The sequence below is a fragment of the Argiope bruennichi genome, chromosome 4 (assembly GCF_947563725.1).
Source record: "Argiope bruennichi chromosome 4, qqArgBrue1.1, whole genome shotgun sequence".
In the NCBI taxonomy this organism is placed as follows: domain Eukaryota; kingdom Metazoa; phylum Arthropoda; class Arachnida; order Araneae; family Araneidae; genus Argiope; species Argiope bruennichi.
Genome location: NC_079154.1, coordinates 104335005 through 104362527, shown reverse-complemented (window position 1 = coordinate 104362527; position 27523 = coordinate 104335005). Strand labels below are relative to the sequence as shown.

At 26.4% G+C, this 27523-nt stretch overlaps 1 protein-coding gene across 4 annotated transcripts in view; it reads left to right on the top strand.

The window, feature by feature from the left end:
• Nucleotides 1-27523, top strand: part of LOC129965744 (ankyrin repeat and fibronectin type-III domain-containing protein 1-like) — a 619339-nt gene that overhangs the window by 417548 nt on the left and 174268 nt on the right. For 3 of the 4 annotated variants that reach the window (XM_056079892.1, XM_056079893.1, XM_056079895.1), the window contains 2 exons: nt 18140-18260; nt 23794-23925. In XM_056079892.1, the coding sequence (XP_055935867.1) occupies nt 18140-18260; nt 23794-23925 (253 nt within the window). Of the gene's footprint in view, nt 1-8711; nt 8791-18139; nt 18261-23793; nt 23926-27523 lie in introns of those variants that run through there. The other variant, XM_056079896.1, reaches the window with a different exon arrangement.

Below are 27523 nucleotides of genomic sequence, written 5' to 3'. Positions count from 1 at the left end.
CAGTCTTCGTTTCACTTTTGAGTTCTTAAATAAAAAGATGAATTATCCTTTTTTTCATGAATATATGAGGGTTAATTTAAATTTAATTAACTGAGTAAATTAAATTAATATATCAAGAAAGATTAAAATTTTTACGAAAAACAAGATATGCCAAATTTTTTAAAATTATTATAACTTTTTCCAAGAAATAGCTTAAATTTAAATGTATTAAAATATGTTGTATGATTTCTGAATTTTGAGAGAAACTTTATTACTAAATTGTGAAGACAGATTTATCATTTATTTAAATTGAAAATATCCAGTATTACAGAACGCATTACAAAAAATTTCATTATTTACGCATTTATCTAGTTACTTATTTAATTAAAAAAGGAGAGAAATATATATGGAAAAATATAATATATAAAGATATTGTGTGTGTGTGTGTGTGTGTGTGTGTGTGTGTGTGTGTGTGTGTGTGTGTGTGTGTGTGTGTGTGTGTGTGTGTGTGTGTGTGTGTGTGTGTGTGTTTTCACAGTAAAATTAGAGTTTTTTCCAAATAAGCAAAAACATTTTTCTTTATTAAAGTTAAACCCACATTGAGATTTCGATTTCTTGCATTCATTATATTGCTTAAAATGGTTTATTATTAGTAAATACTTGTTTGCAATTTAAGCAAATGTTTTCTTATATCGGTGCTTAGTTTAAGATCTTTTAAATCGATTGTATGTACACATTGATTTTTTTGCATGAACTATTTGAACTGTAGGAAGAAATTGATCGAAAATTTTTACTAATTACTATTGTATGTATTAAGAACTAAGAAAAATGAATGTCACGAATATATAATATTAAAATATTTTGTTTCGCTTTTGAGTCGGATTTCTACATGGTAGTAAAGGACTCCCTAAAGAAAATCAAAAGGTTATGTACCAAGTATAAACCTTCTAAAATAGAACTCTAATATCTTTACCATAAACCTGAAAATGTACTTAAGCTAAAATATTAGAACTTTACAGGAAATTATTTTACATTTTTAAAACATGAAATATACGCATATTTTGTCGCCAAAATTCTTATTTCTTTCAATTAAAGTATTCACTCTACTTTAATTATCAAATGCTTTTAAAAATTTGATTAGTATTGCAGTGAAAAAATAAAGCTCTTCATCGATTTTCTGTCACCCTGACTTGAGCAGCTAAATATTTAACATTTTCAACCAGGTTGAAAAGCGTCCCAACAGATTTATCCCAATTTTATGTAAAGACAAGGTAATCTCACAGTTTTCAAGACTTGAATTTAAAGTTTTATATAAAGGAAAATTTAAATACTTTGAATTAACTATAGTATTTTTTTCCTTTGCTTTGGTTTACAATTTAGATTCTTTTTTCTTGCCTTCTAGATCGACTCGTATTAATTGATATTATTAAATTCAACATCTCGTTTTAATATTTTAGCATTTTAACACGAAATATTAATATGAAGTATACTGTATATTTCCAAATATAAAATGATACATAATCTACGAGAAGTTTAGTATAAGAAAACACTCTTTTGTTTTTTTCGAAATCCAATATTAAAATCTATAAATGAAATTTCATAATTTTCCAGATAAGATTTTACAATATTTTAGCTTAGATATAAGCGCAGCTTTTTTTATAATTGAAATGTAAAATGTTTAACTTCGATTCTTTTAGTATAATTTTGCTCTCGTGATAAAAAAATTTTCATTATGATGGTGAAGCAGTGTCAATATTTTAAATAAAAGTAGACATATTTATAAAGCCTAATTCAGTTTCCACGGAGAAAAGGTTAACGCAGTTACACTAATTTTCTTTTTAAGAAATTTGAATTAAAATCCTTCTCTTATATTTAAATTTCCAAGTACAATTATAATTAGATATTTATAGTTAAGTAGTTATACTTTAACACTTACTTTATATTCTTTGGTTAAATGACTCTTCTCATATTTCCATTGAAATTATGAAATACAAATCTGATTGAATATAGTATGGTCCATCGTATGCCAAAAGATGCGAAGTCACCAACATCAAAAATCAAGATGATTACTTAAGAAAATTATACAGAGAAGCAATCGTGGTTAAATATTATATGCTTAAAGTCTAAATCCATTTCATCAGTCAATTTTCATCTGTGTAAAAAATTTTTTTGACACGGTTGCACCTGTCTTTATAGTATAGAATTATAAAAAGGCACTCGAAAAGTTCTCATGCCTATAGCATTTCAAGTGGGCGTAGGATTGAATTTTCTTAGAAAAAACATCCTACGCCTTTTCCTGCCGCGGGAGCTGGAAAAGAATTGGTCGCTAGCGCAATGGAAGCGGAATTCTGACGAAATTAGAAGTGAGCAGGTACGAAAAGAATGAAGCTAAAAGAACATCAGCCACAAACAGATTCACTTGTAGTGACATTCTTCTTACACCATCAATTCTTGAAGAAAAAAAAATTCACCCACCGTCCTTCTATTTAGCAGCAATCAATAGCATACCTAAATGCCATAGGAATGATACAATCCCATAATAAGGAAAGAAAATGTTCTAAGAATTCTGAAAAGAAAAATCCTGAAATAAAATAATAAATTTAAGATCTCGAAATCAAACGATTATTTTCAAACGAAATAAATTTCACTCAAAATTATCTTCGTAAACAAACGAAAAAGAAAAAAAGCAATCGCTTTGAAATTCATTTTAAAAATAGCTTCACTATGTCATTATGATTTTTTAAATTAATTTTTCTTAAAATTAATTTGATTCATAGTTTAATTCTTAAATCTAAATCAAGTTTTAATCGTTTTTAATATTCTCTTAAATTTCATGTGAATATACAACTCATCAATAAAAAATATTAGATGAAGAGATGCTAATGAAACTATTTTACAATTACCTATCAACAAAAGAAGGACATTAATGTATATTTCAATCAAATTAACCCTTCCAAAATATCTCCTTTATTTAAGAATGTTTATTTAAAAACTTGTTACACTTTTTGAATTGAAGCATTACTTCCATTAGCTAAGCATCCATATTTGTCGTTGCCATTTTTCTCGAATTCTCAAATAAAATTGTCAAACACAAGTGGCAACAAACTTCAAATGCTGAAATAGTCATTAAATTAAAGTAATAAAAAAATCAAGAGACGAACTTTGAAAGTTCCCTATTTTTATTTCCATTATTTTTATCATCAAATTAAAAATAACGGAAACCAGGTAATAGAATTGTGAATAGAGCAAAAATTTAACAAAATACTTTAATGGTCAAATGAAATATTCGTAGCAGCATTCTAAAGATTCTTGTGCTAACAAAAAAATAAAAAAGAGCCAAATTCTATGCATTCTTTCATATACATTGTTTGGTTTTAATTCTTCAAGATTTTTCAAAACTGCTTTTTAAGGGGTTTTTTTTTGGTTTTTTTATTAAGAATTATGATCCTTACAAATTTCAGCAATGAAAACACAATTTTGGAAGTAAATTTTAAATATCTCTAGTTAATTTGATAGATGAAACTTGCCATAAAGCTCCAGATCTGTATTGACATTTTCATTAATGAAATCAAATGCATGGTCCCTTTTTCTAAAATACATACTCAAACATCTTTACCATACTATGAAAAAAAACTCAGTTTTAAAAACACTTATATTAATGAAATCAATTGTATGTATAATTTTTCCAATATACATAATTAGATATCTTTATCATACTATGAAGTTAAAGAAAAAAAACTGCTGCCTTTAAAACTATTTTTTGATATGCACATTACTCTTCACGTTAAATGATGACAATGCAAACAGTTACAGTTATTGCTCGTTGAGACGAAATATCAATAAAAGCATAAAATGTGTTTATTCGTGTTTAGTCTTTTGTGTCTATACTTAAGAATGTCTTTTTTTAATTCTAGAAATAAGAGAAAAGAATGAGAATGATTTTTAAATGGCAACATGGAATGAAAAATGTTTTGAATTTCAAAAATATATCATAAAATTCAAATAATAATTTTCGAACACATCAACGAAATGTTTCAAATTTTAGTAATTTTAAAAAATTGCTAGACCGTCTGTGGAAAAGGAACTGAAATGCAATAAGGAAAAGTTTTGTTGAGGTTAATAGAAAATAATTGACTAGACAGCTTTAAATATAGTCATAACTAGGTCACAATTCATATCGCATATTATAAGTTATAACTTTGAATGTAATTCATGAGAATATTGAAAAATAAAACTCTCAATATTTTTTTAGTAGTTTCGATTATCCGATATTAAGCCATACGTGATTTCATATTTAATATTAAAAAAAAGATAACATTTTCTTTTCTCTAATAAATTGTTATCGCTTTTTATAGAGTCAATTATTTTGACTTATTAATTATCAATTTTCCAGCATTTGACAGGTTTCGTATTAAGCTGAAAAGAGATCAAACATGTTTTGGAGGGGAAACAGAAACTTCAAACCTCAAATGAATATCTTCAGCATTAGATACAGTAAAGAAGGGGCAATATGGTAATTAATAATGGGGAATTTATCTTCACCTGTGAACTTAAACGAACGAATATAGCGAATTCAAGTATGAAAGTTAATTAAAATTAATCAAGCTATTAATTAAATTATTCTGCCCTGATAAATATTATTCAAGTTAATTAATCTTCATTAGCGAAAAAAAGTTTAAAAAAACAAAATGGGAGTATAAAGAGTTTTAAAGAAACGTTTTATCAGTTTAGGAATGGGAGATTTTTTTCCTATATTTAAAAAAAAATTTAAAATTTTAATCATTCATTGCATTAGCCATTGCTGTTACTGATAACTTTCAGCTTCTTGTTTTCAGCAATATTTGATGAATGACTTCTCTTAAGCTGTTAAAGGATATGTTTGAAACCAACATTATAATTAATTTCTTGAATTTTGATCTTTTGATCCCTTTTCGGAATTTTTATTGTATCTGTAATTTTTGCTTTTAAATTCATGATTAATCAGTAAGGTGTGCAATTGTTGGCGTTAATATTCGAAAAGAGAACAGATTTTTGAAGTTTAAAACGTAAAGTATGGAAATCTTATATTCGGTCTCCATATTAAATATTGAGATATGCGACCATTTATTAGAAAATACAGTATTAACATAGTTCTTCGAATGTTGGAAATTCAGAAATTATTTTGAAATTTAAAACCTTTTCTTAAGCCACAAATAAGGTGAAATATATCCAGCTGAATCATTTGACAAATTTCCATTTTCAAAGAACAGTATTATATCCAGATTCCTCTCCAGATTCCACATCAAATAACCGAACAAGCAATCGGGTTGAATATGGTCTAAACCCACATACTTGAAGAATTTCAAGTAAGTTCGAGGCAAACAGAACGTGTTCTAGATTTGCAAACACGAAGGTTTTCTGGTTGAATTTTAAACGAATTGAATTTAATCTCAGGTTGTTTCATTTAACTCTAACTTTAGTGAAATAACCGCATTATAATCATAGAATACTTTCTAATCATAGAAGCAACGGAATAAGAGATAACAGAGATCGAGTTAATCTCGGATTGAGTTCGAGACAAACAAAACACGTTCTAGATTTGCAAACAAAGGATTTCTGGTTGAATTTCAAACAAATTGAGTTTAATCTCAGGTTATTTCCTTTTCCTTTAACTTTAGTTAAATAACCGCATTATAATCATAGAAGCAACGGAATGAGAACTAATAGAGATCGAGTTAATCTCGGATTGAGTTCGAGACAAACAAAACACGTTCTAGATTTGCAAACAAAGGATTTCTGGTTGAATTTCAAACAAATTGAGTTTAATCTCAGGTTGTTGTTTTTTCCTTTAACTTTAGTTAAATAACCGCATTATAATCATAGAAGCAACGGAATAAGAACTAATAGAGATCGAGTTAATCTCGGGTTGAGTTCGAGACAAACAGAACACGTTCTAGATTTGCAAACACGAAGGATTTCTAGTTGAATTTCAAACAAATTGAGTTTAATCTCAGGTTGTTTCCTTTTCCTTTAACTTTAGTTAAATAACCGCATTATAATCATAGAAGCAGCGGAATAAGAGCTAATAGAGATTGGGTTAATCTCAGGTTGAGTTCGAGACAAACCGAACGCATTCTAGACTGACAAACACGAAGGATTTCTGGTTGAACTTTAAACAAATTGAGTTAAATCTTTAATCTTTTGAGTTGTTTTCCCTTAATTTCAATTAAATAATAGTATTCAAATCGTAGAATGCATTTTAATCATAAAAGCAATGGACTAAGAGTTAATAGAGGTTGAGTTAATCTCAGATTGAGTTCGAGACAAACAGAACGCGTTCTAGACTGCAAACACGAAGGATTTCTGGCTGAACCTTAGACATATTGAGAACGCATCAGTCTTACGTTGAATCCCAACCAAACTTAGGCCTCTAGCTTAATCCTCTATAGAATCAATGAGACCAGACCGAAGTAGATACGAGATTTCTGTATCAATCGTATATCGAACCTACAACTCACCATTTCTAATGCCAGTTTAGTCACAAATTTTTTAAGTATTTATAGTGATTTAATATAATAAGGTCCATTAGTAATTATCTATTTCATCTTTATTTTCCATGAAAAACAACTTATTTTCAAATGATTTTGTATTTTGTCATTTGCCTTAGGACGTTTTCTAATTTAGCCTTGAAAATATGCCTTGGAGGGAATCGTAACAACCTCTTTAATCTTCTTTTGTTTATCTTTTAAGTACGCAAATAAAAATTAATCTAAAGCAAACATTTTTTTGTTTTGTTTTTTTGGCTTTCATTCATTACAATATTAACAAAAAGCTTCCAAAAAAATCCTTTGTTTTGACTCGATGAAGACTCATTTAAAACCTTGCTTGGAATAGCGAGAGCTTTTATAATTTTTAAATCGCCAGTCTTTGCGCCTATCTCTTATTCCCAAAAGATGTCTAAACAAAAGGGCGCGAATAAATAGCTTTTAGCGTACGAAAACAACAATTCCATTGAAAATCGAGCTTTCTTTTATGGAAGCAACTTTGAAAAGGCAGTTTTATTGAAAGTTTAGAAGACTTTCCTCCCCTTTATTTAAATCTAGTGAAGTGAAATGAGAGGAAATGAAGCCGTTGGCGAGGTTAACATCTGCTTTGGTGAAAGTAGAAAGTTGGGCATAAACAAACTGTAATAGATTGTTAGGACTAATTACCTCAAGTTCTTTTAATTCTAAAAGTTGTCGATAGGAGTTGTTGTTCGGTAAACACTGGAAAACATTTCCTAAAGGAAATAAACTACTTCTTTTCTTGTTACAAGAATGTTGTCTTTAAACCTATTTTAATGCTATAGAGCAACCGTTCTGCCTAATCAAACTAGAAAATTAGGCGAATTTCTATTCGAACCTGTTGATTCTTATATGACGGTGGAGCTTTTAAGAAAATAAAATAGGGCTTTCTTTGAGTACTTTCCATTGTTTTTGAGACGTAAAAATAAAACGTAAAAAGCAGAAAAGGAATAAACTTCAGTGCCTCCTTTTGCTCCTTTTTTCATTGATTTTATTCTCTAAAAATAGAAATTTAATCACATTTTGTAAAAGCATTTCGGTTAGAACTTCCTTTCTAGAAAAAAATTGTGATGTTTCTTTATCTCGTAAACTTTGCTGGCTTCATTTTCAACGAAGCTTCTTAAAATCGAACGAATTTGTGAAAAATTAGATACTAAGTTACTAAAATTCTTTGATTTTTAATTTCGCCTTTTTGAATATACTATCAAAACAACTACTTACTATAAAGTAGTTTGATATTCTTAAAGCAGAATTGTTTATCGAATTTGTTAATAAAGGATATGTTATACGATTTATGATGACTATTTGCATTTAAAAAAAAGAATGAAGTTATTGTTAAAATGGTTTTTATGTTGTCGCATTATGTTCGAATCCAGATAGAATTCAGTCTGCCATAAGACTTATTTAACTGATCGAATCCAAATTTCCAACAATGGTCCCATCATGTATAACATTTATCCAATTCTAACCATTTGTATCTCTCATCTGTTTATACATTTTAAATATTGCGTCAAAATTTGCAACATATCTTTGGCCGTAGTCGTTCATTAAATAAAGTTATTTTATGTTTATGATAGGTTCCCTATGATTCTTTTGCAAGAATCTTCAATAATAACTCAGAATTTGTAAATCTGCATATAGATAAACCTCTACGAAGAAGTCAGGCATACTTATTCACAAAATAATTTGATTTTGAAAATCGTTGTTCATTAGAAATAAAATAACAATCGATTAAAAGTCATTAAAAACATTTGCAAATTAGATTCAGACACTGGAGATATAATTGACCCATTTACCAATATATTTTCTGAATAATCATGAGACCTTTGAGTTAAGCTGATACTAAACTGAGCCAAATGAGAAAGTGAATTTATTAGCCAAGAATCTGGTGTGCTTTCACCAGCATTCAATCGGAAAGATGATAATTTTTGTTGCCTAACAGTATTTCCCTTAATTATATCAATTTGACTTTTAAGGAATCCAGGTCTATTACAATGTAAATCTTATTTATTTTGTTGATCGTTGGCCTCAGGTTTCTCACGATTTTATCTTAGGGAAACAGCTGAGAAATAATCACTGCCCAAATAAACATTATTCAAGATTAAGCTTTAGATTAAGTATAGACTTATTTCCTTCTAAGTTTGTTATTTTGCAAGCGTTTCTTCACTTCTGGAAAAAGGCTAGTTTGAATAGGAACAATATTAATTCATTAACTATAAACACTTCGTCTTCATGCTAAAAGCTATGCTTTGCCATCTTAAAATGCTAAGTATAAATATTTATTTTATTTTTAAATATACAGTATGATATTTCACTTTTCATTTGATTTATACTTAGATCAAAGATCTTTGAATTATTCATTTAACTTATAAATAAAAAAAATCGGTTTATTTTCCAAATTTAATATTTATTTTTTATTATACTTATTCATTTTATGGATTAAATAAAAAATTTCATATATTTATGATTTCTACAATCTATTAATTAAACTATCGTTTGGTTCTTTCTTTCTTTTTTTTTTTTTTCGTTTAGTATAAATAATTAGTTTATTTTTACCTTCTCAAATTATTTATTTTTTGAAAAAGGCTAGTTAGAATAGTAACAATATTTATTCGTAACTACAAATTCTTCGTCTTCATGCTAAAAGCTACGCTTTACCTTCTGAAAGTGCTAATTATAAATATTTATTTTATTTTTGAAATATTTGATATTTCTCTTTTTCATTTGATTTATACTTAGATCAACGATCATTAATTTATTAATTTTATCAAAAAATAAAAAGAATTCTTTTATTTTCCAATCTTGAAAGCAATTTTTTTTCATTTATTCATTATATCCAGTAAGTAAAAAAAAATTCATATATGTATTTATTAATTTCACAATCTATTAATTAAACTATTATTTGGTTCTTTCTTTTTTTTCGCTTAATATAAAAAATTCGTTTATTTTTTAACTTTTAAAACTATTTTTTATTTATTCCTTTTCGTCCGCTAAGCATAAAGAGTGTATTTATTTTTTATGTTCAAATATTGCTATTTATTCTTATTAATTAAGATTCCCTTTATTTAACATCAAAATTCTATTCTTTAGTTTCATAAGATATATTCACAAAGAATATACAATTTTAGCTATAATGCTTGATATAATATTCAGTATGCTTATACCAATAATGGTTGAAATTTTCATCGAAATTCTATTATAATGCATAAACTTCAGAAAGAATAAACCGACTTTATTTGTAATACTTGCTATAGAAAGTGTCATAACCGTAGTTTGTGGATAAGAGATTGATTAGATCTGCTAAATACTCTCTAACTTTAGCGTAATTAAATATGCGTTATTTTGCTTCCTCTGTAATATCGGAAACTTGTTCTTTGTTCTCGGAGTTTCACGCTAAGAATCGTTAATCAGCAGCTGTTGCCTTTACCTCGACCGAACAATTATGCTGGTCTCCTACACTGCTAGAATGTCATCCTCCCTTTTTGTAGATATTAATACATACTTTTGAGAATGAAAGATAAGCTAAATATGTGTAACACTTGACGAAAAATTAAAAAATAGACTTCTAGGTTTCTTTTTTTCATTAAAAAATAGATCAGGTTGTGTCATTATCTTTCTTTTTTTTTTCTTTTTCTTTTTTCAAAATAAGATATCTCAAAAACAAATGTGCGTTGTAAGGAAATTTTCGTTTAAACTTGTCTTGCGTGGCACAAATTTGAAGGCCTCATTCCAAAAAAATTGATTTTTATGAAATATTATTTTGTGGTAGCATTAAAAGTATATGGCCATCGCAAATTAAATTTATCTTATTGATTTCCTTAAAAATATAAAAAGGATTACTGTTTACGAAATAGTTATTATGTCGTTGAATGAAATTAATTGAAAGGATTCTTTTTATGGTTCCTTATACGATTATGAAATTCATGGGTAAGAGAAATCCAATTTAAATAACTGAAGTACATGCAATTTAAACATATCCTTTTAAAAACTCACTTTTTATTATGATGGTCCATTAGAAGTTAAAAAAATATATGTATACTTGTGTACTTCATATCTAAATACAGGCTATATATTCCCTATCTAAATACAGGCTATATATTCCATATCTAAATACTGGCTATAGCTTTTTCTTCTTTATATAAATAATACCATTCACACTTCTTTATGTCGCTACAGCATTAAAATTGTAACATTTTATTTTTCTAGGCAGTAGTGGAATTTCTTTACTTACCTAAAATGTCCCCTGTTCGTTCTGATGCTTGTAGAATATATAAGCGATAAGACCTAGATGGGCAATACATGAAATGCAGAATTCAAAGAGGACAATTTTCTGATAATTATGTATAAGAAATTAGACTTCTGATAACTTTCTTTTTAAAATGAATTTTCATTAATAAAACTCACAAGTCAATTGTTCTGATTTACTTTCCGATAATTATATAAGAGAGTAGATTTCTGACAAATTTATTTTTAAAATGAATTATCATTAATATAAAAATTATCTAAGGGCTTCAAGAAGAATTAATAAAAAGAAAATCATTTAATAAATATATTTTTAAATAATTTTATAATGGGTAACTTTATAAGTGGGTAACTTTAATGGGGTATAACTTTCTTTTTAAAATGAATTTTCATTAATAAAACTCACAATTTAATTGTTCTGATTTACTTTCCAATAATTATATAAGAGAGTAGATTTCTGACAAATTTCTTTTTAAAATGAATTCTCATTAATATTAAAATTATCTAATGACTTCAAGAAGAATTAATAAAAAGAAGAACATTTAATAAATATATTTTTAAATAATTTTATAATTACAATTATAATTTTCTGTTTTCTAAAAGCTAATAAAAGAAGTTATTCTAAGTGCTCTATATGCAATACTCATTTTACCAATAAATAAACAATAGAATAGGAAATCTGCAATGAAAAAGAATCACTTCGATCTTCATCTTCAGAAATGTAAGAATGTCAAGAATGTTGCTTTAGGCTTAAGCATTAAGTTGTAATCGATTGAATTGATTTTGTTAGGTGTACGGATGGAAAAATTTTAATTCAAATAGAATCGATGAATTTACATTTTTGCATCTTTTAATATCGTTTGCGCTTTCTGGTATAATTATAAAAAAAACAATTGCAATAAAAATTCGGATGTAAAATATGTTCTGGTGGAATGTTTCGTCTGCATCGTTCGAACTACTAATGTCGGATATTCTTATTGGGTATTAGGACTTTGCTAAAGTACGGAATTATTAATGAAGTTGCTACTAATTTAAAGAATTCTTTGATATTTCTGAAGAACATTCTTTTATCTGGAAATCATTAAAGAGTTTGGAAAAGGTTTAGCTGAAGTATGAAAATTCATTGCTATAATGTTCTCCAAAATTTTTCAAAGTACCTTAATACGCAGTGCAAAACTTTTTCAATTCGTAGCAAATTAATTCACATTCCGTTCTTCTTACACCTTTTAATTCGAAAATCAATTCTTTCTCTTTCAAAGGCTATCTTTAGATCAGTCTTATAAAAACTAATCATGAATGGTTTCTAAAATTAAATCAATTGAAATCAAAAATAAAATAAAAAGAATTTAGTAATTATCATTGCAGGCAACTTTCTAAGTGAAAAATTATAATCTGACATCATCAGAAATCACAATAAAAATGTTAACATATTATGAAATGTAAAATATACACTTCTTTCTGCATTATGATATTATCGAAATAGATGCAATTATAAAGGCAAGATTAAAATTTTATTTAAATTTAAATTCAAAAAATTTTTAAATTTATACTGCAGTTATTTTGCCTTATTTTCCAGCATTTAATGCTCCAAACACAAAAAGAAATTATTTCATCGGAAAATAAAAAAATTTATGCACATTTGATCTCATTATAAGAGATACATAAGAGGGCGTGTTATTCAAACAATTTTAATTGTAGTTTCATCTATTTATTAAGCATTGCTATGGTATAAACTGCAGTTCAATTCCCATTTTTATATGTTTTTATTCATTGAAAAAGGGTATATAAGCGCAATCTATATAAACAATTTATCTAATATAGCTGATATAACATATTTTTTTGAACAGTGCTTTGGTTTAAGAGGATCTTTATATATCTATATCTATACTTATAATAAAGCTCAATGTGTGTGTGTTGGCGCTCTACAGGCCAGACCGTTTGACATACAGCTACCAAATTTGGTACATGTATACCTTGGAGGTTGGGAACGTGCACCTGGGGTTTCTTTTTTCGAATTTTTAATTAGAATTTTAATTATTAATTAAAAACTAACTTTCCCGCCAAAAAAATCTTCCATTTTCCCCACCGCCAACTTTTCCGCCAAAAAAATCTTCCATTTTCCCCACCGCCAACTTTTTCGCCAAAAAAATCTTCCATTATCCCCAGCGCCAAACGAGAAAGGCTTCAGTTTTTTTTTTTCTCCCAACAGTCATGAGGCTAGGGTTAAAATTTTTCGGCGGATTATTTCAATCGGTTCTGTTTATTTTCTTAATGTTTGATGCATTTAAAATTAAACATTGTTAATGAATCAATCTTTCAGATTCATTCTGAAGTAGTTTTGAATTAAAATAAAACAGAATAAAGGAAATTAAAAATTTCTAATCCGCATAGCGTTACCCCAACTGGCGTAGAAAAAATCACGTATTTGCGTTACGTAACTGGCGAAGAAAATTCACGCATGCGCATTCTGTTCTGATTGTTGCCATGACAACGTTATCAATGGATGATTTAAATTATTTTTGGGTTAGTTGCATGCTTTTGTAAGTAAATTGTATTTATGTTAGTTATATATTTTTTGTATATGCTTATAGTTTTAAGTACATCGTTTTTTAAGTAGTTTTTTTAAAACCTGTTTTAAACCGTTTATTTTAAACGATTCGTTTTATTTTCTTAGTCTTTGATGCATTTAAATTTAAACATTGTTAATGAATCGATCTGCTCATAATGAATCTAAGAAAATTTTGTTGACCAACTCTTGAGATATTACATAAATTAAAAAAGATATTCTTTAGTGCCCATAAAGTTTAAACGCTGAGTGACTCTATTTTCAGTAATCAGATTATAAAAAAATGCTTTGTTTCAGTAAAAAATATTATTATATTAATTGAAGATAAATTCTTTCCACTTTAATTTAAAGCATAAATTCTACGGGTGCTAACAGAAAATGAGAGAGATACATATTACGTTATGACTGAAGGCCTTTATAATATTATGAATGAATTATATGATAATCAAAATTTGAAGTTTTAAAATATTTTGATGAAGAAGCTATTAAAGTAGAAATTGCATAAAATATTTAATTATTAAAATTTTAATGAACATTAAGATTGGCGAACCGGCTGGTCGCCAAAGGCGGCTAGTATATATATATATATATGAACCTTTAAAGGTAATACACTTAAAAACAGCGAGCATTGCAGAAATTTATTATATCTACAGTATAGGCAAGAAATTTATTATAAATTAATAAGTATAAATACTGTTTTTATCTGGAAGCTTCAAGTCCAAGTTATTCTTTTTCTGCGGAAAACTAAGTTAGGTCACTATGGTGACGCTGTTATGTTACAGAAAAGCAATAACCATGTCTTTGTTCTTGTCTTTAATAACACGCAAAGAGAAACGAGAAAATAGTGCCAAATAATACTGTGAAAATAAACGTGTACTCGAAACCTGGTGCTAGAATGTATCCAACAGCTTGTTAAAGAAACATTTCGTGATGACAAAAGCATATTCAAACAAGTAGTTTACAAAATAAACGCTTTAACTGAGCTGAAATTATGATAATGATGCATTCTGGGATATTTCAACTTATAATGTTGAAGAATTTCCATATAACTTTGTGTTAAGGGTAATATATTAATATTCTTTCCTGCAGATTGTACAACACTCCACGCACATAAAAATGAACTAAATAGTGCCTTTAGAACTATTTTATTGTTATAATGCTGATATAAATAAATTAGATTTTTTAAGTGATATTTCTGAAGAAATAAACAATTATATATATATATATATATATATATATATATATATATATATATATATATATATATATATATATTTCAGAGGTGTAACAAGACAAATATAAAAAAATTTTATTCAAAATGCAGTCAGTTAATTAACTTAAGGTTCTATTCGCATGAAATATATGCACACGCATGTAATCTCATATTTAACTCCTTGTTAACATTGCTTTAATCCTTTAAAAGGCCATTTTTTTTATCCATGGTATATTAAAATATTTTAATGATTGAAATTGGCTTACGAAAAGTGATTCATTAAGCTTTTAAGATAAATTAAATCGATTAATTAATTTGTTTAATTAATTTTTAAGTAACAAATCAAGACGTACCATTTTGTGTAAGATAAAGATCTGAAACGCCTTAGTTTTTGTCTTGTTAAGAAAATGTCAAAATTTATGCCAATCTACATAGTCCATACAAAGATTGATGAATTTGCGTCAGAACTTATGCCAATCTACATAGTCCATACAAAGATTGATGTATTTGTGTCAGAACTTATGCCAATCTACATAGTCCATACAAAGATTGATGTATTTGTGTCAGAACTTATGCCAATCTACATAGTCCATACAAAGATTGATGAATTTGCGTCAGAACTTATGCCAATCTACATAGTCCATACAAAGATTGATGAATTTGCGTCAGAACTTATGCCAATCTACATAGTCCATACAAAGATTGATGTATTTGTGTCAGAACTTATGCCAATCTACATAGTCCATACAAAGATTGATGTATTTGTGTCAGAACTTATGCCAATCTACATAGTCCATACAAAGATTGATGAATTTGCGTCAGAACTTATGCCAATCTACATAGTCCATACAAAGATTGATGTATTTGTGTCAGAACTTATGCCAATCTACATAGTCCATACAAAGATTGATGAATTTGCGTCAGAACTTATGCCAATCTACATAGTCCATACAAAGATTGATGTATTTGTGTCAGAACTTATGCCAATCTACATATTCCATACAAAGATTGATGAATTTGCGTCAGAACTTATGCCAATCTACATAGTCCATACAAAGATTGATGTATTTGTGTCAGAACTTATGCCAATCTACATAGTCCATACAAAGATTGATGAATTTGGTGGGAAGCATGTTTCTCATGACCCTATAAAGGGTTAAAACTATTTACTATTGTCTATTTTTCAACGTCATTTCTTTTTTCGAAATATAAGAATTCGTGAAATCTTAAAATGAACAAAGCGATCTCATTTTGCAGACAAAATTAAGATTTAGATACTTTAAATTAAGCCTGAATAGAATTGAATGAAGCCTTGCTATATCATATCTAAAATATTTCAGAAAAGGCCAAAATGATTTCTCCTCTTCCAAAATGACTACTCATTTCAACAATCATATCTACATATAAGGTGAAATCGTGAATTCTTAATATGAATAAAGCAATCTCATTTTGCAGAAAAAAATAAGATTTAGATACGTTATATGAAGCCTAAATAGCATTTAATGAATACTTGAATATCATACCTAAAATAATTCAAAAAAGGCCAAATTGGTCTCTCCTCTTCCAAAATGAATACTCATTTCAACAATCATATCTACATATAAGGTGAATTCGTGAATTTTTAAGATAAATACAGTTATCTTATTTTGCGAAAAAATCAGGATCTAGATATATTAGATTAAGCTTTTCTATATCGTATCTAAAATAAAACAGAAAAAAAAAAACCAAATCGATTTCTCCTCTTCCAAAAGGAATACTCATTTCAACAAAATATGAGAGTTCCTTCAGGAATCAGATATGTGATTTCAATATGGGAATCGCATTCAGAAATTCCCGAAGTATTATAGGAATCTTTCAACTCCGTTAGAAGCGAACGACATCATTCTTGGCATTCTTGGCATCATTCTTGGCAAGGAATTGCGGAATCATTGACTGCAGCCTGTTGTGTTGGATTATGACCTCAAATAATTTCATTAGGGATCCTAGCGTCTTAGTTGCACTTGAGAAATCCACTTGATGCGGGAAGTATCTTTTAATTACGGTATTATAGGTTGCTTTTAGTAGGCAGGGGAGTTGCATAAAGGTATGCATGCAACGTTCTGACACATTTATTTCCGATTTAATGTAATATCACGCTAGTTGAAATATTGATGAAAAGAATTTCAGTTACATAATATATGAGTTTTGACATTGAATAAAATATAAAATAGTCTAATTGCACTTCATTTGTTTCGAAATTATTTGAAAATAATTTTGAATTATTTTTACTTTTTATAACTATTTCATTAATAAACTGTTTTTGTTTTTATATAACGATGCTAAATTACAAAACAGATTAAAACTTAAAACAAAAAGTTTTCTTCAATATTAGTTACCTTTAGGGAATTTTATACTTTTATTTAAAAAATATTTTGTGATAAACAGTTTGAAAAATTCATTTTACGCAATACTTAATTATATTTCAGAGTTTAAAATCTAAGCATCGAAGGTTATCATTTAAGCTGTTACTTTGAATTGCTAATTAGGAATGAAAATTGTTATATAAAATTATTTAAAGATTAACGGGAAAATTACTTTATATAACATTACAAAATAATTATAAAATTGATGTTTTTTTTAAAATAAAATATAATTTTTATATTGAATTATTCGAGATAAAAAAAAAGTGTTAAAGGAAAAATTATAGAAATGAAAAGAAGTCAAATACTAACTTGAGATATTTATGAATAAATGATATGTAAAAAAATAGAATAAATTAATGAGAGCAAAATATTAATCAAAAAAATCTTAAAACTCATTTAAAGAATATACAAACAAATGATTGTATGTTTTGTAAATACCTTCTTTCATCATGCTTCTGAAAATAAATCAAGAGAAACTTTTGAAAATTAGCAATGAAATTACTGAAAATTTAAAAGAAAACAGGAAGAGAATTTTTATAATGATAGAATTACCTAGAAACTTAGATTTTATAATGAGGCCTAATTATAATAACTCAAATAAAAGTTTTAAAAATTAATAATTCATTTATACATGATGAAATATTTAAATCATTTCCTGTTTTAATCTGTATAAATTGTAACAACTAATCCATTAAAATAGGCGTTACCTTCGAGATTCTTAAAATTTCGAGCACACATTCTAAAAATTAAATAGTATTCTAAAAGATTTCAATTAATTTTTCGATTTTCTTTCATTTTTTAATAATTTATTTTTATACTTCTTTTAATTATAAATTTTTAAGACATGTCTGATCTTCATGATAAGTTTTTGAAAGAGAATAAAGAGAAAAAAGCCTTTATTTGCTTACATTTTCATATACATTATTAATGTAAATTACTTATATTTTCGTATCATATTAGTGAAGTGAATGTTCAGACGATTTGTAATTTTGAAATAATCAGTTCTAAAATGCTCAATTATTGTGTGATTAAATAAGTTCCACAAAAAAAATCTATCGTTTCTGTGAGGAAATTATTGTAGAATGAAATTTTTTTTTTTCTAATTTATCAAAAAAAAGTCTTTTAATATCTTTACATTATTCATAAAATGAAATTTATAAAATTCTAACGTTTTCTCACTCTCTTTTATTTGCAGAATGGCAACTGCTAGTGGACGATGAAGTCTCTTCTGCAAAATCTCCTGGGAATTCACCAAGGAATAGTTTCAGTTCTACAGGCTCAGTTGCATCTCAGGCTTCTAGCAGCAAAGATAACAGGTACAAAAACTGGGCATATTCAAATAATCTAAAAAAAAGCAGTAACAATGTATACATTAATAAAAGACAGTCGTGTTACAATAAAGCATATTAATTGTCTCATTGTTATGTCACCAAAACTATTATACAGGGAGTAATGTTTCATTTTTAATCTAGACAACATCGCCAATATAATGATATTTTAATTAACAACTTTTCAGTTAAATTTACTTCAATTCGATATATTTCCCAAATGAATGTCCTTTTGCTTAATAATGCATAATAATCACGCGAAATCATTGAGTTCATGTACCTCCTATCTCAATATTAATTTGGCGTGTCATATAAAATATATTCTCTTTACATTTTGTTTGTTTTCAGCTTCTTCGGATATCGTCCAACAGAATTTTAATAACTAAGACAATTTGGTAAAGCGTGCTTTCTTATCTCTGTATAACAAATTACTTAATGCTGAATGAAATCAAAAGTTCTATTTTTGGTTTTCAAATTATATAAATAACTAAATATAAGTTGATTTTATAAAATTTAAAATTTCTTTTTTATATAGAAATCAAGCTGATATATCCCGCATTGTTTGGTATTAAAATATTGCCATTTCTCATTTATTTTTATAAAAATAACTATTTTAATTGATAATAGTATGATACATAAAATCTTTTTACTGTCTGAAATGTTTTTGAATTAAAATAAGTGCATCATTTGAACCAAACGATTTTGAAAAACCGCCGATAACTAATTATCGTTATATGTTATTAATATTGTTTTAAGTTTTGTTCTCAAATGCTGTTATAAAAAAAGGTTAAAGTATAAAAAAATGTTTTAATGGATGTTTGAACCAATTAATTAAATAATTAATTCGTCATTAATAAAAATTATGATGTATACTAAAAACATTTATTCCTGATATATATTTTTACTGTTTTTTTTTTAAATTTTTTGTTCCTGTTCTTAAAGTATTCTTCTAAAATTTTATTTTATTACAATTCTTATTATGTATTCTTATTCTTCAATAATTTAAAACTTTATTTTAGTAACGTAGTATTTATAGATTTCCTTTCCTTTTTTTATAAATTGTTTTTATCTGTTCAACTATTAATTACATTTTGAAAATTAATAATAAAAATTGTAAGAGAAATTGTGTTGAAATAAAGTTGACATCATTAAAATAATAAAATTATTTTAATATTAAAATCATTTCTTCTAAAATAATTTCCCCCGAAGTCAATAGGCATAACGGCAAAATTTCGATTAATTTCTGATTAAATGAATAATTAACTAACTTCGAAAATTTTACAGTATATTCCTTTCTTGTGTTAAACAGTAAATATAGTTGCAAAGTAAATATATATGCAAAGTTTTCTTTAAATTCATTCCAATTGCTTAAAAGAAGATGCAAAGTATACATATACGAGCGCAATGACTTTTGTTCATATTACGATACTATTTTGTAAGAAAATGTTATCTATACAAAATTTATTATCTTCTGCTTATTTTTCTCAAATTTAGTTCATTTTAGCCATAATCCACAAGAACTTATTCCGTTTTCGTGAAATAATTTGCATAGATATGTAAATGAATTAGAACTTCATCTTACAACATTTTAATTGTATCTAAAAATAACTGTATATGAAATAAATTCCATTCCGAAAAATATCAACTAATTTGATTCTTGTGAAATTACATTTAATTTTTAGAGGAATTCTACCAAACTCAAAATACTTATTTTTATGCATTTTATTCCATTTGATGAACAGTCAATTCTCAACAGATTAATTATGCATTTTGTTATTTTTATTCATTTTGTTCTAGTTAATGAACAGACATGATAGCAGTTCTCGAATAGATTAAATCTTCAAACACTCTACTATAATTATGCATAATAATTTTCTGACAGTTCAATAATGAAGTCCACCCACATATCAGAACGTGACATTTAACTCACTCGCCAGATAATACAAGAATTAATAATTGCACTTGAAATTACATTAAACAGACACAAAACTCTGGAATAAAACTAAAAAAAAATGTTTATATATTACATTTTATTTTGAAATGAAATATTTTAAAACTTATTTCACTCAAAACAGTTTTGTTTCGGTTAAAATAATGCTTAGTATTTGTTAACAATTATTAAAATTAACTGCTCAAACAGGTCTAGATCCGCCTATATGATTGAATTTGGAATAAATTTTCATTAGCATATGGTACAAGAGATGCTGTTAATAAAAATCGGAAAATAATTTTGACATTTTAATTAGCATAAAAAATATCAGGTGATTTTTAACATTCATTATTTTTATTATAGCAAGTACAGAATTGAATAATTCAATTTTTATTAGATAAACAAAAGTCGCTGTAAAAAAATTCTTTTCAGAACTGAAAACATAATTTCCCATTCAAAATATCATTTTTGCAAGACGGTTGATCATTTCTCATAATTCTTAAGACGCCATTTCGTACATGTTACTATTCATTATTTTGAAAGAGTCTGGTTACCATGATCACCTGATCTAGCCCCATGCGATTTTTTTGAAAGATTATCTTTCTAAAGATATATGTGAGAGTATCTCTAAAATCTCTGAAAGACAACGCTGAGCTTAAAAGCTGGTTTATCCATTGGACATTTCTATTTTGTAATACAAAAAATATATTTGAGAATTGAATGTGCGGTTAAAAATAGTGGAAGGGTCATTAAGTATATATGATATTGTTTTTGTTTTTGTTTGTGGATACAAATTATTTGACATGAAATTATCTCATTTTCTTCATGTATTGTTTGGAGCTTACCTTCTACTTTTGGCTTTGCTGAATTAGGTAATTGTAAATTTAACAATAATGAAATAAATTTTTCTAACTAAAACACCTAAAAATGTCGCCTTAGATATTAACGTTACACTACTTTTCAGGAACTGTAATTATAGTAACTTATTTATCGGTTTTCGAACTTATAACCTATTCTGCATATTAGTGAAGTTTTGTTTCAGTTGGAGGCATAAAACTTGATGTTCTAGAGCCTTTTGTATAAATGAATTTAATTATAAGAACCCTGTATATACAAATAGCTTTATTTCAGCATAAGAAGCAATTTCTTCAGAACAAAATATTTTAATAATTAAATATTTTTGAATAACTGGTTAAATTTCACTTTATTATTCAAGAATTTAAAAGAGAAAGAAAGCAGTTTCAGAATTAATTATTGTTGGCTGTTTAAAGAAAAATTTAAGAAATTAAAAAATAAATATGAAAATTTTTTCAGATTGATTTTTCCTTCTTAGAATACTGTAAATCATATTCTACAGGAAAAAAAATTATTAAATTATTAAGAAACATTCCCTTGTTTTAAAATTAGAAACATCAAAAACGGATTTTAATAATCAATTTTTATTTCGCAAATATTTTAATAACAATTTATTCATTAAATTGTTATGGTGTTATACCAAGCTTAGGATAAAAAAATTAAATTTGAAATTTAAACCATTCTCAATCAATTCTGCTTTTCTTCCCGGCGAGTTAGTCCTATACTTGTTATGGTTTTATTGCAAAAATACATACTTCAAATAGATTAGCATAAGAATAGATTCGTGGATGTGAAATAAAATTTGGAAAAGAAATATTTAAACTTCATATTTTCAGTAAAGTTTTTATTAAAGAGTCATTTATAATGTCTTTAACTCTCTGTCTCTTATCCAAGTCTGATAACGTTTTCTTATCAACTTTATAAAGCGAAATATCGCAATTCAAAATTTCAAAATGAATTATTAAAAAAGTTATCAAATAAAGTATTCATCAGAATAAATTATTAAGAAGAAAGCACAAGGAAAAAATAAAACGGGAGCTATATAATTATTTTTTATTGCTTTTTCTTTTGCTGCCTATTTATTTTGTCTTTTATAATGCTTTAACTCGAACTTAACAAAGTTTAAAATAACATTTTTTTTCTATTTTGCTTTGTTTAAGGATTTGTGCTTTATTATAGTGATAAAAAGAATTTCAGTTATAAGATTATTTTTCCGAATCCTGTACAATATATACTTTTCTCAATTTTCAAAATACCAAAATAATGTTATTAGAATTTTAATAATGGGCAATCTAAAAATCGAATTACCAGGTCTCAGAATACAAAAATATAATTTTTTTTCTTTTTTCAAAATAAAAAAAAAAGTTTAAAAAATATAATCTAGTCTTAAAAAAAAATAATTATACATTTATATTGCATTTTGTTTGAGGAAAGTAAATGATAGCATACAAAATTATATATATACCATTTTTTCCATTTTTCTTAATATAAATTAAAGTCTTTGTATACATGCATGTACTTATGTATGCTCGTCCTAAATAACTAATCTCAATTTAATCAAATTTTGCACACCTATTATTTATATATAAGAGAAAGAATACTGGAGCCTTTTCAATTTACACATTTAATTATGCATTCAATAATAAAAAAATCAATTTAAAATTCGCTATTTTTTAAAGGTAATTTCGAAGTAATTTGTCTCACAAGAAATAATTTTATACTATCTTAAAATTCAAAAATTTACCTTTTCAATGAGGGTAATTTCAGTTCCATGCATTTTTAACTTTATTCGTTTCTAAAATATAAATAATTGAATAGATGCAGACGATTGTGAAATATGGAAATTTGTAGTTACTTCATTGATAAATATTGATAAGACTGAACAAATAAATATTGATAAGACTTACCATTAGTTTTCTATGTATCTTTTTTTTATTTTTTTATAATTTTAAAAACTCTTTTATTTTTCAAAAATTAAGAAAAAAAATTCTGGTTTTGAAAGAAAACTTTTGTAATATTTGTAATAATATTATTTGAAGTTAAAGACTAATAATACAAACGAATAACTGTCGTTAGAACACATTAGCAGAATTTTGGAAGAACACTAAAAAAAGTTTGAAAACAGATGATTAACGATTTATATCAAGAACAATTAGCGATTTTCTTTACTGATATGAAGAAAATTAGCAAGTGGAAATTTTTAAAAATTGTCTAATTCAGTTGATATTTTTATAATTATAAAAAATTCTTTGACGATGAAAAGATTTCTTGAATTATAATATTGTGTACAAAAATAGATTCTACATTAAGAATATTAGATATGAAATTATTCTAATCCTGATTTTTCCAGAGTATATCAATTAGTTTTATTAAAAATCAATAAGTTGCAAAACGCATTGCCTCAGTTCAAATTTATTAGAAGATTAAGCAACACACACACAATGCTTTCAAACACTTTCTTCGTTCATAAAAAGAAAAAATAATTAATAAGAAATTTTCTCTTATATCATTTGACTTTTATTTTCTATATTTACAGAGTTACTGTTCACAAAAACTTTTGCGAACAGTAACTGACTCCAGAGTTCGCAAAAACATTTGCGATTAAGGCCAAAGAATATATCCTATTAATTATTCTTGTGTTTCGTTTCCATCTTTCAGTACATTAAGCAAATATCTTTTGTCATGCAATACCAGTATAAATGATATAAATGAGCATTATTCCTTTATTTCTTGCAGGTCCGAGCATGGTAGTCAAGGTTCACGAGCTGGCCTGGGGAAATTGGCAAGGTTCCTGACTTCCAGAGATAAATCAGTAGCCAGTGACAGGCCTGCCAGTCATGGATCCGATTCCTCTCTCGCGCCGGACATGTAAGAGCGAGAATGTCTTAATAATTCACATAGCACAGTAATAGTTAGCAGATATCTTTTTAAAAATGAGGATAAAACACATTTAGAAATGTTGCCTATTCAATGTTGTCAATTAATTTATTAATTTTCAACATTTAATTTTAATGGGATTATCAATGCTCAATGTATTTAAATTAGACTATTTTGTTTCTAATTATTTTATATTATAATTCTTCGATAGTAGACTCATTTAATTCTTTACGTTTTAAGACCTAAATGTAATAATTTTAGAAAAAAAATTTATTGCCAGATTGTTATACATTATTTTTGCTTTATTTTTAAGAATTAACCACATTTCATGCCAGCGTTGTTGTTTTTTTTAATTAATAAAATGCACCTTGTTTCTGCACAATAAAACTAAATTTTTTTCTCACATGTTTTATACGTCACTTATGTTATTTCTGATTCTTAGAAGAAATTCATTCCATTATTGCATTTGATACTCTTAACAATATTGGTTCTGATATAGATTGGTTGACTGATTAAAAAAATTAAAATCCGAAACGAATCTTATTTGTAAATGAATAATCTTACTTGATTACCACATAGCATCAATAACATAATGTGATAATATTCATAACGATTTTCAATATTTCAGATATAAAAGCGATATAAAGTCATAAATGTCAGTTTAATTTAAAATCATTATTTTGTCATTTTTAAGTTATTCTTTATCAATTTTTTTTATAGTTTTATGGTTTCATTCAATTTTTTTCATTAATTTATCAATATGATCAGTTTTTCCTCACATTTGTGAAAATCTCTTTTTTAATATTCATCTTATAACAAACGAAACTTGATTGTAATTAAAACACAATTATGTATGTAGCAAAACTTTGTCTTCTGCGTTACAGTTGTAAGAAAGCTGAATACTTTAATTTAAAATACTGAACTTAATTTAAAGGTTTTAATGGCTAACAGCCTTGATTCTACAGCAGTTAACGTAGAATTAAAGATCCTCCTTAGTCAAAATGCTACATTGCATGACTATCATTTTTCCCTGACAGTTATAAAATTAATTTATTTCATTCGTTTTAAAATAAAAACTAGTTATGAATATTTCACAAGAAAAAAAAAATCATAAAATAAGCTGCCCTAAACCAAGTAAACTTCTGACTGTTCCTGTAAATATCATTACAACTAATAAAGCCATCACAAGTTCCCTTCCCTTTTTTTTATCATTTCCCACTTAAAACAAAAGCATAGTCATGTTTTATCTATCCTGTCAACCAAATATCTTAGATCGCAGAAAAAATATATCATTCTGAATACCCCCAACCCATATCTTTAAAGCCGCTTAACGTGTTTATTTTCGTCCAATCACTATTTTAAAAAAAAAACGAATATTTGAGAGTTCAATTAATTATGATTGTGTGCTTCCTTTCTCGCTTTTCTGCTGAAGAACTCTTCATTATTTCAAGTATTTGCATTAAGCATGAAAGCTTCATTTGTAAAGTAAGATAACACTATAAATATGAAATGTAAGTTTTTCTACCTTGTACCACTGACTTTGTTCCATTAAAATCTTTTTAACTAAATATGAAAAGATGAAGAAGTATACATATCAAAGTACTATTGCATCTTCCTTTTTAAAAAAATATCATTTCTTTTTTTATTTTTTAATTTAATTCTTTTCCTGCATTTCTATGCAGGTAGAAAATTTCTTTACCTGGTAAATATATGCAGAGAAAAAAATAAGTCGAAATTAATTATCGTTTCAACGATGTCGGCAGTATTATTGAAAGTTTGGATACTCATAAAAGAATGTTTTAATTAAATTTACCTACATTCTAAAGTGCATAGATGGAATTTATTTTCGGAACTGAAATTAATACTTATTTATTAAAAATGTTTTCAGATAAATTTAAAATAAGTTCGATATTTAATTAAATTTTATTTTAATTATATTTGTTTCGATCTTTTTAATATTACAGAATGCAATTTTTATTATTGGCAAATATTGTAACAGTAAATAAAAAAATCAAGATTAGGATTGATTGATGCTTATAATTTTTTCCCACTTAGAAAGGACGATAATATTTCAGCTACTCTTAGATTATTATCATAGTAGAAAGTTTTAAATAAATTTTTAAATTATGACATCCAATAAGCTGTTTTGATTAATTCTGTATAGCATTTTCCTTTAAATAATTTTTAAAGATACCCAGTGATGAATAAATAAATTTACCTGTTAAATGCAGAAACTTTGATTATTAATATTTTCTCCCTAAAAATAATTAAAATTTAATGAGAAAACCTTTTTAATAATTTTTAAAGTCAATGAAAGTATGCTTACTATGAAATTCACCAATTTTAAATTATCATTTTAATTTACCTTACACCTTCTAATTAGAACTGTTATCTCTTAAAAGAAGAAATTACAAAGTAATATAAAAAAAATTACTTAATGTCAGAAATTACAAAGAAAATATATTGATAAACACTTTGCCGACACAATGCAGTTTCAACATGCAAACTGCTTATCAATAAGTTAGTATTATTATTTTGAGATAATACTTGACAAAACTTGAACGTTGAAGAATAATATTGACGTAAATTGTCGCCAAATTTTTCAATGGAATAAAATCTTAAATATTTTACTTTTTTTGTCTCAAACTATAATGAAATTTCTTGACTAATTCATCTATTATTAGTTAACCAAATTAATTGTCAAATTAAATTAATTTTATCTAATAAATCAAACGAATCTCTTTTATAAAATCTTTAATTCCAAAAATATTTTAATATATAATTATTAGAAAAAAAATGCTCTTTTAAAGTCATCTATAGGATTACTACTGCATAGCAGTGAAAACCAATCATTATCAGAAAAAATAAATATCAGTGAACGATGAAAAATCTTTTTGAGACGTCATTTATTTTTCTAACTATCGCCACTTATCGATCTAAAAATGATTGATTATCACCAATTCTTTCCAGTGCATTTATTCCAGTAAGAGAAGATTCCTATATTTAGCATAGCAATAATTACTCTTTCTGCTATAAATCTTCAGAATGAGCATCATATACAAACTCGATTGACCTCTCCGTTCAACAATTCGGGAGAATTTAGTTCATATTTATTCAGAGAATCTCAACAAGCGTCTCTATTTTACCTGAATGCATCCCACAAATGACTCAATACTGAATGCATCGTTTATTCAAATGCAAGCCATTGTGATACTCATTCTGACATATAATTCCAATATTAAGCTTTAACGAGGATGGCAGAAGTCTAACCGAAATTCTAAAGATGGACTTAAGGCTAATTACCAGAACAATTAGTTTCAGTTTGACTAGAGCTTTAATAAGAGATGCCAACGAACCATGAGTTCTGTTTTGTAACAAACTAATATACAGAGGATATTATTAAAATTCATCATGTTGAAATGCCTTGTGGGTTAGTATGACATAAGATATTTAAGTTAAATTCTTCTAGATAGTTGCTCTGTAACATTTAAATCATTGTTATATAATAAATCTACCAGATTTATCTAATTAGACAGTACTATCTCAATTTTCAATTATTCATTCCAGAATTGTCCCAGTTTCTAGTAAA